The sequence below is a fragment of the Neovison vison genome, chromosome 11, assembly GCF_020171115.1.
Source record: "Neovison vison isolate M4711 chromosome 11, ASM_NN_V1, whole genome shotgun sequence".
Lineage (NCBI taxonomy): Eukaryota > Metazoa > Chordata > Mammalia > Carnivora > Mustelidae > Neogale > Neogale vison.
In genome coordinates this window covers 139,222,154-139,238,610 of record NC_058101.1, presented here as the reverse complement: position 1 = coordinate 139,238,610, position 16,457 = coordinate 139,222,154, and the positions used below count along the sequence as shown (strand labels likewise).

Here is a 16,457-nt window from a genome sequence, read left to right as displayed (position 1 = left end):
ATCTTTGTTTACTAGCTGAAAAATACTAATACTATTTATTTTTGCCTTCCGGGGAGAATAGCTTTCCTTTAAAAAAAAAAAAAAAAAAAAAGGGAGGGGGGAGAATAGTAGCTTTCCTGGGAAGTAAAGCCTTTCTTCATTCTGTAGGTAGAAAAATGGAGAAGAGAAAACTAACCCAAAACTACTCAAGTCATTTTCAAAGGAAGGATCGGAAACGATAAAATGTTTTAAATAATACTAAGTTTCAGGCAACTGCTCAGTGTTGCAGAACCTTGTCACAAGGCTGCTTTGGGAGAGCTTGCCAACTAAAATTTTATCTTCATCCAAACTGCAGATGCTACAGTTGAAACTCAAAGTTGACAATTGCCTGCATGTGTGTGACTTACCCTGGTTTTTAGGCTTCCCAGTAAGAGTTCTAGGGGAAAAAAAGAGAGAGAGAGAGAGAGACACGACATGAAGAAGCATTTAATTTAAATTAGAAATAAGCCTAGTTTTTTAAAAAATCTCATTAGTTCATCAAGGCTTTGGACTGTCTTAAGAAATAGCCCCACATTGTTCTTGTGTTAATGAGAACACATAAGATGATTGGAAACATGCATTCAGTCAGCAGGCATTTATTTGGTGCCCAATTACTAGACCCTTCTAGGCACCATGTATATTGTGATAATGGACTATAGGACTTCCCTGTGTTGGGCCTTAATTCTGGACTGCACAGTGAGCCCACTAAAGTAGCTCTGCCTGAGTTACAGGACGGCTGTAATTATCCAATTAGATGACGGCTATATTTTTCCTCAACCCAAAGGTCAAAGAGCCCTGTCCAAAGCGCCTGTCACAGTGGGAGAAGTTTCTTTTTTAGCTTTTAAAATTCATGCAGATTTTACACTCTACTTTATATTATAGCTGTGGTTTTTTAAAAAACAAAACAAAACACAAAAATTAATTATTTTCCTTTACAGAAACAAAGAAACACATATAGTCCTGGTCCTCAGAAAGTTTACAGTTAATTAAAGTGCCTGTTTGGACTGTAGAATAAACATTTACGACATGGTGTTTGGTATTCCTCGCTATTTTTATTAAAAATTATTTTCTCCCTTAGATTCATCCTGCATGTTGTGAGTTAAATGCATTCATTTTCTGAATGGGATTGTGGTTTGTTGGTGTTTTTTCGGTGGTGGGGAAACGAAGCTTTTGATCTTATGAGGGAACTAGGAGACACAGACATAGCCCACTGGAACATAAGTGTGATGAGGGGAAAGTTCTTTTTTTGTTCACCAATATATCCCAAGTGTCAGATATACGATAAACACTCAGTAAATATTTATTGAATGAATGAGTCTCTTAAAAAATGGGTAGAGAGAACTATGTTACTTTTTACATGTAACTGATTAAACCTATGTATAAAATAGACATGGATTATAGGTTGGAGTAAGAAATACCAAGTGAGGTTACTCTGGAAAGGTTCAAAGGATTTTTGAATAAGGTTCTGACAGAGGTGGCTAGTAACCATGGCCATTCACTACAAGAAAACGGAATCATTTGACTCAGGTTTTTATTTTGTGACCTAGCAACATTTGCACAATGATGTTTTGTTAAAAGGTAAGTTTCTGGTAAGAACAGTGGCAACTCAGAATAGGAATAGCTTTAAAAGAATAGATAGGTAATCTTTGGGGATTCGAGAAAATTAAAAGAGAAAGGAGGATAAACGTAGCATTTATATCTTTTGTAGAGAACTCAGCCGTCAGGTGTGAGCATGTCTGACGCTGCCACACCAGAGCTGGGAATGAAGACTATAAAAATAGAGCTATTTTTGTTTTGGTTGGAGTAGCGTAGGAAACAAGGCTCTTTCTGTGTTCCATTAAAACAGTTTCCCCTTCAACTGTTCCACCGCTCCTCCCATATTCGAATACATTCTGTTTTAGGTGGTAATGTGTTGCCTCAGGGAGAAGTTATTTCAAGAAGCTGATGGAAGATGTTTCAAGTGCTGCTGGCTTCTCCAGCCCAGGTTTACAGAAAACACTACTTGTCTAGTGTACTGTATACATTGGAGGGAACCACAATCCATAGTAAAGCAATGAGTGACTGTAACATAGGTGACTGGTAAACATTCTCCTAACCATGGAGATTGGTGTATATGTGAGATGGCTCATGTGAGACTGTTTAAAATAGGACTGTCCTTTTCCTTTGCCCCACAAAGGACCAAGCAGGAGATTTGACTCCTCCTGCTCTGGCCCATTTTTCTTTCCTTCCTTTCCTTCCTACCTTTCCTTTCTCCATGCTGAGAAAAAGGATATTTTATTATCTTGACTTGGCCCATTTTCTCTCTTGCTTTTCCATACTTAGGTTTGGTTGCGCTTAGAAAGTCCACAGTAAGGAGCCCAGAGAAGTGAGAGTTCATTATTCTCTCACCTGACTGGAATCTACATATAGGCAGTCAGTGCTGATGTGATGGTGCTTTTTAGCTCACCTTTCCATCGTATGGGTAGAACCTTATCCTTATGTTTCTTAGAATATCCTTAGAATTTAGAGATCTTGCCATGACATCCAAATTCTAGGCAGTAGGATGAGGAAATGGACAGAAGAGAGGAACAAAGGGCTTGCTTGTGATTATATTTGATGACTATTGAGTAAAGGCTGAACTTGCAAATACATAAATTAGAAGAGACTGTATTGTCCAGGTGAGTCACCAAAATAAATACGCACAGATGTCTGTAACTGACATCTGTAAAAGCATATGATGCTATAAGTAACCAAGACATTTTGTCTCTGGCCACAGTCATATTTTTTGGCCTCGCCAGCTGGAGGAATACTTCATAATATTAAGTGTTTTTGTGGCATTTTTTTTTTAATTGCCAATGGCTTCAGGGGAGCTGGAGGTGCACACACTCATTTCCATTTGCTTTCCCGACCTCTTTCCCTCTCCACAGAGCCCTTTTTTGTGGGGGAGCTCAAGCTAAATTGCTGTTCCGTGAAGAAAAGAGAACAGTAGAAAATCAATTTTTCCCAATTCAGAGCATTTATTCTGGGCGTGCTCACCCTCAGCCAATTTACTTCTGCTGCTTCTGCTTTTAGTTACTCTTTGGTGACTTTTATCTCTTCCTTTTCTCCAGGGTTAAGAGTGGCCCTGTGCTGGCTGGTGCCTGCAGGAATCTCAGTGTTCACTACTTCACTCCTGTGTCTATGATGGCACACACCTTAGAGAGCCTCTGGTCCAGCTCCAAGACAATAAACTCATTAGCAGTTAACTATCTTGACTCCCAGCCTGTGGCTTTTAGAGAAACATCAGTAAATTATGAGATCTTTAATCTTAGATATATGTAAGGTCAGGTCTAGGAAGCTGTATTTTGGTATTTTTTTTCCTACCCCAAAGGTTCCATGATAATGGCATGCATTTTGAAGTGAGCTTCATAGCATCTTCTCAGAAAAACTCCATCTTTTATGTGGTGCCAACTTACAAATGTCCTTGGGGTATGTATATAAACAGACTTATTAGTTGAAACAGCTGAAGGCCACTAGATTTTATCCTAGGATGAAAAATCAGTGCTCTTCCCATTAGAAATTGATTGAAAAGAACACTTTGGTTCACAGGAGGGTTTGGGGAGAAACTGTTATTAGGTTATCCCTTAGATCTGCTTAGTTTAAGCCTTTGGTTCAATCAGTGTATGAGCTAACAGGTACAGATATGATTTTAAAAGTGGATTCCATGTATAACATAGATTTATTTGTGGAAATGAACTGTATGCTGTGATGCTGATTATCCCTGGCCTTGGCAAGGTCTAACCCAGCAGGGAAACTCAGAGTTTCCTTCAGGTTTCTGGGAACTAATCTCAGAGTTTTTCTTTGTCCTGATAATCTTTTTCTTAATATATGGGAATTTGTGGGAACTACGTTTGGGATTAAGTTTTATTACAAAAGGTCTGGCGTTGGTGTATCATTGTTTCCTTGGATAAACAAGGTACCAGCGAATCACATTCCTTTAATAGTGGAGAGAAAACATCCCATTTGTGTAGAAACCCACACACCTACTTCTGCAGCATCAAGTAATGATGGCATTCTGTCGTTGGACCTGATACACAGTGTGAGTGAAATTGATCGAGTAACTGAACACAGGCAATGAAATGACCTGAATAACTCAATTTTTTTCTAGTAAATTAATCTTGTATAGTATCGGGGATAAGATACCTTTGAAAACAGCTAATTTGGCTTGACTTTGTTCCTTTAAAGGTTTTATAAATAATTACCTGCTCTAGGCATGTCTAGGCAGCTGCATTTTAATTATGCATCCCCACTGAAAAGTGGGAGTCATGAAAAATGATTCCGAGAATAACAAAATACCTTAAGCACTTCACATAGATTTACATATTGATAGACAGGTGAGTATTCAGCCATGACCTACCTTAACAGGATCTTCAGGGAAATTGCTAGTGGGCTAGTCAAGCACCAGACTAACCACGTGAAAGGTTAGTTTGGTTCACAGTGACTTCCCAGGGAGGCAGTATGTTATTGCAAAAGCCAACAGCAGTTGAATTCTGTATGTAAAACATCGCAGTGGCCAGTATTTATCATATGACCACCCAGTGTTGAATACAGATTAGGTAATCAGTAAATGTGGATTGAATAAACTGAAAGAGCTTCTGCCTTTCCCACATAATAGAAACTACAGATACATATTTTTAAAAAATTGTGACTTGCCTCCCCAAGGTTTAGCCAGTACAGTCTGTTGTATTTAATGTAGTTGTGTTCTAATTAACTTCTTTTTCCTCTTGGCAGGTTCATATAAGTACCACCGGGTTAATTGTGACCCCGCCCCCCAGCAGCCCAGTGACAACTGGCCCCTCGTTCACTTTCCCATCGGATGTTCCCTACCCAGCTGCCCTTGGAGTGAGTAGAGCTTCTCCATCTCTGTTTCTCTCCTAGCTGTTCAGTCCCATTAATCTGGCACAGCCCACCTCCCAACACCTGCAGTTTACACTGACACTTGTTAGGTAGGGGTGGATCTCTTTCATCTGTTATCTCTGTTCATCTCACAGAAGAAATGAGAAAGCCTCTTGCCTACAGCCTGCATAATTTTTCCTGCATAATTTTTAGCAGTGAGGATCAGTGGCCTGAAGCCATTAGAAGACTTCTACAAAATACTTTTAATTTTCATTAACGTTCAGCCTGATTTCCCAAAGGCTTAACCGAGCATTTCTTTTTCATTTCTTTTGCTTTTTAGACTTCACTTGTTTCTTACAAAGACATCTTTATAGAAATACTGAGGAAACCGGGATCCGAAAAGCTAAACGGTTTGCTTTGAGTCACACAATGAGTTGATTTTAAATCTCTCCACTTATGATTCACCTTTTGGTCTCATGATGGTAGCTGCGGCTGTGCTGACTTGGAAGCCTCCCTCAGATTGTGTTGATTTTCCTCCTGAAGACATAGCATCCTATAGGGTCTAAACACTAATTGCTTTACAACATACCTCATAGGAGAAATCAGTAGGAGAAATGAGGGCAGCCAGGGGAGATAAATGCAGAGAAGAACACTATGGAGAGAAAATTAAAAGGGAAGAAGAAATAAGCAAATTCAACCGTAGCAGAAACACAATAGTTTAAATCCCCGCTTCCTGAAATTGCGGGCATATGCAAGGAACCAGCAATTGTGAGGCACCTCTCATCCAGGCTGATGCCTTGGCTTGTGCTTTCAGACTGTTTCTTTCAGTGCTAAGTTGAATGAGAATAGAAAAGATAGATCTGTGCATCAGATCTCCCCAGTGGGCCCCAACCCTGTAAATTGGTTTAAAGAGCCTCACCTGGCTGTGATGCTGTCAGAGAAACAGCATGGCCCAGTGATGGGAACACAGACTGTTCTGAAAGCCCAGATCAGCCACTTATTTGTTTACATGACCATGAAAATCTTCAACTTCTTTAAGCTTTTGTCTCCCTGCCTATAAAATAAAACTAATACTATCTACTTTGGAAAGTTCTCACCATGCCTAGAATATAGTAGGGTTGACTATTCCTGATCTTGTTATCAGTCTCAGTTGAAGACTGTTACAAGATGAGTCTGTCACACGTGCCACTGGTTGGTTCTCAGAATGCCTTGGTTCATTGGGCCTGGTTCATTGTGCTATGGTTTCTCTGCTCTCTGTACCAGGAATAGTGAGGCTTCTAGGCAGCTGGTTTGTTTTTAAGTTGTGGATTTTATATATGTTGTAAAGATTATGTTTCCTTCTGCTAGAATGCTTAGAGCGAAATCTGTACCCCCACCCCAACTAGGACCTCACAGTGTATTAGCACATTAGTAGAGATGTTGGCTCCATCTAGTTTTATTGTCCTCATTTTCCTCTTGCCTCATTTTCCTTTGAAACAAGGTGGGATATAAATAAGTGTGGAATTACTACTTAGCTTGACTTAGACTTTAGAAAACTTTTTATAGAGTTAAGCATGTTCTTGCATTTAAATGGAAGTTAATAATGTTCTGGTTAGAGGTTAAAGTTGTATTTTTTTTTTTAAATGTTCCCAGAATGATTACAGCTTTCTTGATAGTACAACTGTTTGGTGCAGGAAAAGTTGTGCTGATTTTTCTAGGGAGAAGGTGAAATTCAGTTAACTTTTATTGGTTTCCATGAGATTCTGTTAGCCTCTTTTGACCAGAGCCAACTTCCATAATCATCCTGCCCTCTCATCTCCAGAGAAGACTCTCTCCTTTTCTTCCTTCTCTTCCCACTGCAATACATACACAACCAGTTGATATTTCCATTTCCAGATGGCTACTTCGTGTGGAAAAATTCTAGCATAATTTCTTAAGGGAAAAAGGCTGCATTTTCTGATCTTAGAAAAATTAATTAGTGGAAAAGACAGAGCTGGCTGAATTTCAGCCCTTGTGGGCTGAAAATTTTACAGTGTAGTAAATGGCCAGTTGCTCTTAGCTGGAGGCACACTCTAGGGCAAATCAGTGATACAGGTCACAAGAGAGCATGAATATACAAAAGTTAATTTATATTCAACCATTTCATGCTAGGATTATATAAGAAAGCCTGCATGTTAAGCAAGAGGAAGGTTTATTAAACAGTATGTCTACTGTGCCAATTCCATTTAATGAAAAACTAATTATAAACAGACCTGTCTGTCATCCCAGGAGATGTCTAGATCTCCAAGTCCCTGGTAGGTTGGCAGCAGTGTTTTGGATTTAATATGTTAAGTTGAAGTGGGGGGGGGGCATGAATCTCAGCAGCATCTACCCTCTGTATCTCACATTAATCCTGGCAAGTACCCTATTTAAAATTTAAAATATTTTCAAAGAATTTGAGCACTGTCATAGCAGTAGTATGCAGCTTGGTCAAGAGGAAACCATGCTTTTCATGGTGTGTATTTATTATGGCAACAGTAGAATAGGAAATGAAAATTATTTCTAGCATTTTATCATGAATTGAGACTTTCTAATCTTTTATGCAGAATGAAGTTAGGAGCATATTGTCCTACACATTTCACATGTAACAGTTAAAATGTTAGATCTCTAATATTAGGAGCAAAACTGGCATTATAGCTATCTAATTCAGACATCTGACTATTAATAGTAGTGAGGGTTTTTTTCCCAACTAATTTTGTGAAGGGAGGAGGGTGAGGATCTATATTAGTCTTGTATTTTCTGCACAAGGGCAGAAGAACTCTTAAATAAGTGATTAATAATCCCTGATCCCCTGTACCAGCTGAGAGGTGTTTAGCTGCAAGATGTCACGAGTTAGGCAGGTCAGTAAAAGCCAAATACAGCCTGTGGCCAACTTATAAACAGATTGCATTCCAAAAATGTGTAACCCTAACTTAAAAAACTTTACATGTACACACGTAGTTTATGTCTTGTGTATCTATTTAGAGAAGCAAATTTAATGATGTAGCTTCTCAGAATAGTCAATATGGAATTAGCCATTGGAGTCCTGGTAGAAGACTCAGCAGGACTTACTGCTATGACCAGGATCAGGGAAGAGCTCTGGAAGTAGGGCAGTGGAACTGCCAGTGTCAAATATTTTGTGAAGTATAAGTTGAGCCTTTGGAATTGGTGAGAATTCTGAAAATCAGGAATAGGGGTAGAATATGGCCAGAATGTTCCAGCAACAACAGTAAAGGACTCTAGCACATAGGAACCAAGGCCTTTTGATCCATCTTGTGTTGTCCTAAGAGAGGCAGAAGCACAGAACATTTTCTCATTTGTGAAAAGCTCACTGAGGGTCGGGTGCCTGGGTGGCTCAGTGGGTTAAGCCGCTGCCTTCGGCTCGGGTCATGATCTCGGGGTCCTGGGATCGAGTCCCACATCGGGCTCTCTGCTCAGCGGGGAGCCTGCTTCCTCCTCTCTCTCTCTGCTTGCCTCTCTGCCTACTTGTGATCTCTCTGTCAAATTAAAAAAAAAATTTTTTTAAAAAAAAGCTCACTGGGGGTCTGTTAACTTCTATCTGCAAAGCTGGGTGACAGCAATACAAAAATGAGTAAGACAGTTTTCTGACTTCATAGTCTCATGAATCATAACAACAGCTTCTCTTTAATGGGCTTCTGCTGTGCTTCAGGGTACTGGGAAAGGCATCTTCACCTAACTATTTCTAATTATAGCTCCATCTTACAGATTGACATATTAAGGCATAGAGACCTTATGTAATTTATACAAAGCCAATTAATATCATAGATATCTCTTCTTATAAATCAAATGTAGAACAATAAATCTATAAATTGTGAGGTAAATTCCATTCTTAGAGAGATATTTAAGAAGTGCCAAATTCTTGGGGCGCTTGGGTGGCTCAGTGGGTTAAAGCCTCTGCCTTCGGCTCAGGTCATGATCCCAGAGTCCTGGGATCGAGCCCCACATCTGGCTTTCTGCTCTTCGGGGAGCCTGCTTCCTCCTCTTTCTATCTGCCTGCCTCTCTGCCTACTTGTGCTCTCTGTCAAATAAATAAATAAAATCTTTAAAAGAAAAAAGAAAAAAAAAAGAAGTACCAAATTCTTAATTACATCTTGCCCTTTAGACAACATTATCTAAGCATCTATTTGTAGTATTTTTAAAAATACTCTTTAATTTTATTTCTTTTTCTTCATAGTTGTACCCAGCACTGACTGGCTTAATTCCAGTCAGCATCCAGTTGAGACTTAAGACTTGGAACCTTCCATCTTTATTTTAATTTTATTAAATTCTGACACCTAAGTTTTTTGTTGTTTTATTTTGTTGTTTGTTTTTTTAAATCACTAATGTCAGTATTTCTACTTTTCTACTTCCTATTCGTTGCATAAAATAAAGCAGACTACTCACATAATTGCACGGACGCTGCTCTATACTGCTGAAGTGGCTAACATGCTGATTTGAGGGAGCATGAGCAGCTGGAACCGTGTCTCCATCAGCCTGTATACATGCATCTGAGTTCAGTACCCAGAGGGGCTGTTTAGAGATGTTGAAGTGTAGGACTGAAAGTGGGTTAACTGGAATTCAGATGTCCAAGGGGAAAAAAAAAAAGGATGCTGGCATTGGGGGATGTTACATGGTATTTGCCCAAGGAACCCAGAAATGCCAAAGTCTATCCTGCCAGTCACTTTTTTACCCTGGGAGGTAGAAATGAATGTGAGGGAAATGCATACCTAAAGGAATATTGGAAAAAAAACAAATCCTTTATCGTTGGTTGAACTTGTACCCCAAACTCCATAGCACTTTACCAGCAAAGCACTTTACTGGTAAGGTGGACGTAGCCTGTGGCCGTGCTTAAAACCTAATGGATCTTGAAAAAAAAAAAAAAGAAAAAACTTTTTGCAGCAAAAGGAAATTGTAATATTTTTACAGTATCCAAGTGAATAAAGACCATGCCTAAGGCAAAAAAAAAAAAACCTAATGGATCTTGTCACCTATCTTTAGCCAGATCCAGACCTAACCACTCTTGGGTCCCATGAAGGAGCAAAAAGAGGAGAGGACACCGGAGAGGAGTGGTGTATTACACCACACACTTCAACTCTTCACTCACAATGTGCACTAGCAAATGTGGCTTATCTGGCTTAGAATTCAGCCCTTTCGGGAAGGACAGTTGTTGGCTGGTGTTCATTCTAACATAGGGAAATCAAGGACTGCCCTAAGATGCTGAGCAAAGATTAGAATCTATGTTTTTCTGACCCCAAAGCCCACCTCCTTCTACAGTGTAAAGCTGTGCTGCTTTCAAGGTCAGTGGGTCAGGGCAACAGAACCTGAGTGTGGTGAAGTGTCATCATTTCACATTAGTGGACCACTGTCTTTTTTTAAGCTATTTATTCAGAAGTAGTAATTCTTGTCTCAGACCATTACCATAGACTGTGAACAGAAGATGTGAATCTATAGAAACACAAGGAAGAAGCTCATTTTTAATGAATATCAGAATAACATCCAGTTTTCTATATTAGTATTTCTGTGGCCTGGCCCATAGTTCTAGACAACTTTGATAATATAGACCTGCTGCATTTCCATAAAATAAAACCTACAAGGGATGAGCTCTTTTTAAGCTTCTATTAATTAATATGTAACGTTTAGTCAAAATGGCTTTTAAGTGTGGTATTTGGTTCTGAACAATATTTACAAAATATTATGAGCAAAATGTGATCTATACTTCTTGCAGGCCCATAGATGTTTTTTCTGCTGGTGGAGAGTGAGTCTTGGCTTCTGGGGCCTGCTCTGGCCTGGACTATGAAATAATAAGCAGGTCTCCAGGTCAGCTCTGGGTGAATGAAAGGCTGTGGTTTGCTCTGTAGAAATTTCAGGTCTTGCAGGATAGCAAACTGCCTGAAGCACAGCACATAGTGGATTACCTTTTGAACTTCCACATCACCAGATTATTTCAGTTTAAATTGTTTATAAAGCAACCCACAGTACTTCCTAGTCTGTCACAGCACTGGACTCACCAGAGCCCTATCATTTTACCAACCCCACAGGGCTGAACAACATCTAGGAATCTGATTTTAATCAGACTTTCTCTCTCAGTCTTTGTGTGCTTATATACCAAATACACATGCATACACATACACACATTTCCCCCAAAGATATGTAACCCAACATTGGGGGAAAAAATTCTGCCCAATTTTTTTAAAGACCGTTTCAACCACAAAAATGAGAGAGAGAACTGCATTTTCTCTCAAGCACAACCTTTGGGATCTTTCAGAATATCTTCTTCTAAGCCATATCTCCAGTGACTTCTGACTTACTCTTTGTGAAAGGGATGTACATGAAACATTTGCTCACTGTGTTTTCTAACTTTAAAAGCTGACCTTTTTTCTACATTTCGTTGACAGAATGTGATGTGTTGTTATCAGGTCCGTGGATATTTTTTTGCCTTTTTCTTCATAGGGCTAATTTAGTACAGCCTCTGCTTTAATAAAGTTAAGATATAACAGACAATTTTAATTTCCTTTTCTCTTGAAAATAGAATTCTACTCAGAGTGTAGAGCATAGAGCATTTTGATTCTGTGCCCTAGGCACTATTTTAAGTAATTTCTAGGAGCACTTCTCATTGGGATCCTTGTTGAGTGTGTCTTCCACCTTCCCAAGGCACGCTGTTCAGAGACTGGGCTTTGGAAGATTTCAGTGAAAATCATTTGAGTGGTAATTTTACAGTCTCCATGTATTACCTGGGGTACAGTCTAGATGTGTTGTGTTATCTTGCCTGACAAGCTACTGATGTGTCTTTATTACCAGTGAAGTGCCCAGGTCACTGGTGTTGAGTGTTTGACCAGGATTATCTTTGTTTCTCTTCCTTGTCACTGGGAACCTGAATGGAGTGAATGCTTGACCTTTTCCTGGTCAAAAGTTTTGAAGATTCTAAGCATGCAGTTCCAGAGTAGTAGCAAGTCTTAAGGCTGCTGTGTTTTATATGGAGAGTGTGAGTAATGTTCATGCAGTTCTAACTCTTGGAACTCACCTCTGCCTTGTCCAGGTTAGGGCTCTATAAGGAGCTCTGCACGCATTTATTTCTGCACTGAATGTTCCACAACACCTTCAGCTTCAGTATGGGAAAAATCCTTCTCCAAAGTCACTTCAGCAAAAAATTAAATATAATGTGTGAAACAGTTGCAGCATATGTCTAGAACTCTGAAATTTTTTTTGCTGAGTTTATTGTGTTTCTGGAACTATGTACATTAACGGCAGATAAAGCAAATGTTGATGAGATATGAATTTTTATTTTACAAAATAGAAAAAGAATGACTGTTAGGAACTATGTTTAGAGATCATTGGGTTTTTCGTATTTATACACTGATATGTAGAAACCATTTATGCTTTCCTAGGTGCATTCTTTAGTCTCCTTATTTCTCTTTTGATTCAGTTTTTACATCTACTGGTTCAAAGATTTGGGGAGGGTGAGGTGGGGTTTCAGGCAAGTCTTTGTGTGCCTGTTTTCCCAGGAGTTTCGGTATACAGACCCTAAAGAATCATCTTGGGTTTATAGATCAGAAAGTAACAATTGCTCCATTGATTTTCAAAAGGCATGGAATCCTGTAGGCAAAACCCCATCAGGCTGTGCCCATAAAGGAACCAGCAGCTTTTCACTAGTGTACTTGTTAAAGATTACCTGCCTTGATAGTACTAAATTTCAAAAGCTGGCAAAGTTAAGAAAAGAATAAGCAAAAGTAGCAACAATAGCCCAGTGATTGTGGCTTGCTATTGTTTGGGCTTTTTGGAAACCAGGCATCAAAGGAAATTTTCTTCTGAAGAAAGAAGAGAGATAGTACAGCTAAATTTTTTTTGTGTTGTGTTTAAGTTTCAAGTTACAGAAACAATCACAGATTAATTCCTAGCAAGCAGTGTGACATTGTAGCTGTCCCCTTGAAAAGCATCGGGGTTTGCATCCAAGTCTATACTGAAAAATACTATTAATCTTAAAATTACATGCTGTTGTTCCTTTTTTTCCCTTTCCCTCTTCCCAAGTGCCATTACTTACCTGTTTGCTGAAAAAGTTGCTGTGGCTCTAAGATCTTAAAGGAGAACAAGGGATGAGATTTTTTTTAAGAGGAGGCTTTCATACAAGGTAGCCTGCTGGTTCTGCTCCCTATGGATTCCATGAAAGTCTTTTCCTATGATTCCTGATTCCTATTCCCTCCCACCTTCCATAAAAGATGTAAATAAATAAATCATTCATTATTATTCTCTGTCCCCCTCTCTCTCTTTCTCTGTCTCTCCTCATACCAGACAATGAATCCTCCTCTTCCACCACCCCCCTTACTGGCCTCCACACCTCCCGGCGCTGCTACCGCTGTTGCTGCTGCTGCTGCTGCTGTGGGAATGGGACCGAGGCCCACAGCGGGACCCTCTGACCAGATTGCACATTTACGGCCTCAGACTCGCCCCAGTGTGTAAGTGAGGGTGTCATTTATTACTGCTTTAAAGTTCATTTCAGACTAAGCCCAATCAGCAAAGGTAGACAAACACCTTTCTGATAGGAGCTGATGACAGTCTTATGGCTCACCAAAGTGGATTGCATTCTGCAAACTTATACCCAGTCATGCATATAATTAGGAAACTGCTGAAACAAAATGGGTCCAACACATGAGCTCGCTAGGCAGCCATCCTGCTGAGTGAGGGCCTTTTACAGTTTAGGGAAACACAGTGTTTGCATCTTTATAATACTGTATGTACATGGAGCCATCTTTTTGTATGATTTCTTTTTGAGCTTTTTGTCTCCAATTTCATTCCTTGCAGTAAGATACTAAGGAACAGGAAGATATTCCACACAGATCAGATCTAGAGGGAGTGTGCATGTGAAAAGCTGGAAGTCCCCAGAAATAAGTATCCAGATAAGTCTCATTGTCTTGTTCAGTGCTTACCAATGGCAGAATACAGCTAGATTTTTGTGCTCCTACATTGTGTGATTTTATATGTGGAACACATTAGAGCCCTGGTTTAAAAAAAAAGAACAAAAACTGTTGGTTAGTGTTGCCTGCCTGGTTTCCATATGTTGGTGGCATAGTCACCTTGCATTATGGGGTGGTTTTGTACTCTCTATGATCTGGGCTTTTTTTCCTTTTGACTTTCTCAAATTCAGCATTTTTTCTGGCTGAGCATACAAAAGCAGGTGCAACCCGAGCCTCTAGGTTCAGCTTGTATGTGGAAGGCAGCATGTTGTGCCTCCCAGTGGGATTTCATGCCATATGTCCTCATTTGGGGCTACTTCCCACGTCTAACAAGTGCCATTTGAAAAGCTCAAGTTTCCCATTGGGTCCCTAATCCCCAGCAGCAGGTTAGGCACTTTGGGAAGCTGCATAATTCTTTCACACCCCGCGAATACCATTTGGTGGGATAGTCACCTTCACACTGGGGGGACCAGGTTGGCAGTTCTTAATCAGGAAGGCCCCTGTCTTTTAAATGTAGGCTGCAAAACCTTTTTCAGTGGAAGATTACAAATGCTACTTACAGGTTTAAAGGATTATATTTTCTGTTTACACATGTATGGAATATTCAAGACTTTGTACCAAGGAAGAATTTTTGTGCATCCTGGGGTTTATCTGTTACTCAGCCTGGAATCACATACTCTTTTCTATTCTAGGTATGTTGCTATATATCCATACTCTCCTCGGAAAGAGGATGAGCTGGAGCTGAGGAAAGGGGAAATGTTTTTAGTGTTTGAGCGTTGCCAGGACGGCTGGTTCAAAGGGACATCGATGCATACCAGCAAGATAGGGGTTTTCCCTGGCAATTATGTGGCACCAGTCACAAGGTATGGTTTTGAATAAATGGTTTATTAAGTTCTAAACAGAGAAACTTTGTTCACACTATAATTGCCTGTTATGTAGCCAACATTTTAAAAATTCATATCTATAATTGCAAAATCCCTTCTTACTCTAAAATTCTTAGCTTACTTTTTACATGGGTATATGTGAAATTGTAGGTTTCCACCAATATATGTACTGGATTTTAAGTTACTTGCTTGAAGTTACATGTGAGAAGATCCAATTATACCGTTTTCAACATTTTTCTGCTTAAAAAATATCATGTTTAGTAGAAACAAAAGCTACATTCTTAACATGTTTACATAACATTTACTATATGCCAGGCAGGCAGATTTCAAAATGCATATGACACACAGTAACTTTTGAGTCCTTAAGCAATTTGTTGGCATAGTTGCTATTATTATCCCCACTTAACAGGTGAGAAAACGGAGGCACTGAGAGATTGAATGACTTGTCTGAGATCGCACCGTGAGGTGCTTAAACCTAGATGTTTGGCTCTGTATTTATTCCAGTAACTTGGTGATTTCCTTGCAATTTTGGCAGTTAATTTCTATGAAACAGTCAGAAATAAAATTCCTTAAATATGACCTTGATCCTTCAGTCAAAAGTGATTTTCCTCCTCAAGGGAATCTGACAATGTCTAAACACAATTTTGATTGTGTTTTTGTTGGCATATGGTGTATAGATGCCAAGGATGCTGCTAAATGTCCTACAGTACACAGCACGGCCTCCTACCAAAAGGAATTGTCTGACCCAAAATGTCCCTGAGGTTGAAAAACCATGTTACAGGATAATAGGAGCTTTAAGTATACAAGATTTTCTTTCCTTCCTCCCTACCCCAAATTTATTTAAAGATAGTCCACCTTCTTGTCACTGAGGAAAGTAGCCTTGGAAACTGAATGGAAAGATCTATAATGGCATTGCAGGAGCCCCAGTTTTAGCTACTGGGCTTTTAATAAATGGTCCAGGTTTAGCTGTGTTAAATCTTTCCTCAAAACCCTGATTTTAAATAAATGGCTTAATGAACTGAATGTTTGTCAGCTGTTGGCCTTGATTTATAGGTTGGCCAGCAGCCTAATCAAATGAAAATCACTATTGTTGCAGATGGTGACAGAATGTTAGCTTCAATTTGACTTGCAGATTTTTAGTCAATATAAACCTGCTTTTCTATATATGTTAAAATCTACATTCAGGATCCAGAAAATGGCAGATAGACCTTCCCTAGTGAGGAAAAAAAACAAACAAAAAACCAGCACAACAACTGAGGGAAATAAAACAAACCAAACCACAACAAAGACTAAGTCAATGAAGGAAAGCATTTTCATAACCTTAAAAACAAATTATTAAAAGTTTCTGGAAAGATGCTTTCTTACAATAAATTCTCTGTTATTTATCATAGTAAATAATAAGGATGTTTGAGTTAATGAAGTATTCTATGTAGTAGAAAGTTACTATATATAGAATTGTTTATGTGAATTTAGATTATTAAAAAAAATACGTGACATAAAACTACATTGAACCTAATTTAATTTAATTCAACCTGTAAATGTTTTAGAGCTGTCTGTATCCCTGTAACTGGAAGAATGTAAAAGAAACATTTCATGGGGGTCCTGCTTTCAAGGAACTTTTACTGAATCAGGAATATTTAATAAAGAATTTACATGGTAAAAATAACACGTTTTGTCATCAAGGACCATAGAAGGAAGAAATTCACATGAAACAATAGACTCATAAGGTCTTAAGCTCTAAGCCTTAGGCAAGGCT

The 16,457-nt window shown here is 39.1% G+C and overlaps 1 protein-coding gene across 1 annotated transcript in view; it reads left to right on the top strand.

Annotated features, from left to right (window-relative positions):
* The window catches only part of SH3RF1 (SH3 domain containing ring finger 1), a 191,262-nt gene that overhangs the window by 151,359 nt on the left and 23,446 nt on the right, over window positions 1-16,457 (top strand). Inside the window, exons 6-8 of the mRNA XM_044224825.1 lie at window positions 4,768-4,878; window positions 13,156-13,319; window positions 14,510-14,680. Coding sequence (XP_044080760.1) covers window positions 4,768-4,878; window positions 13,156-13,319; window positions 14,510-14,680 — 446 coding nt within the window. The remainder of the gene's footprint in view (window positions 1-4,767; window positions 4,879-13,155; window positions 13,320-14,509; window positions 14,681-16,457) is intronic.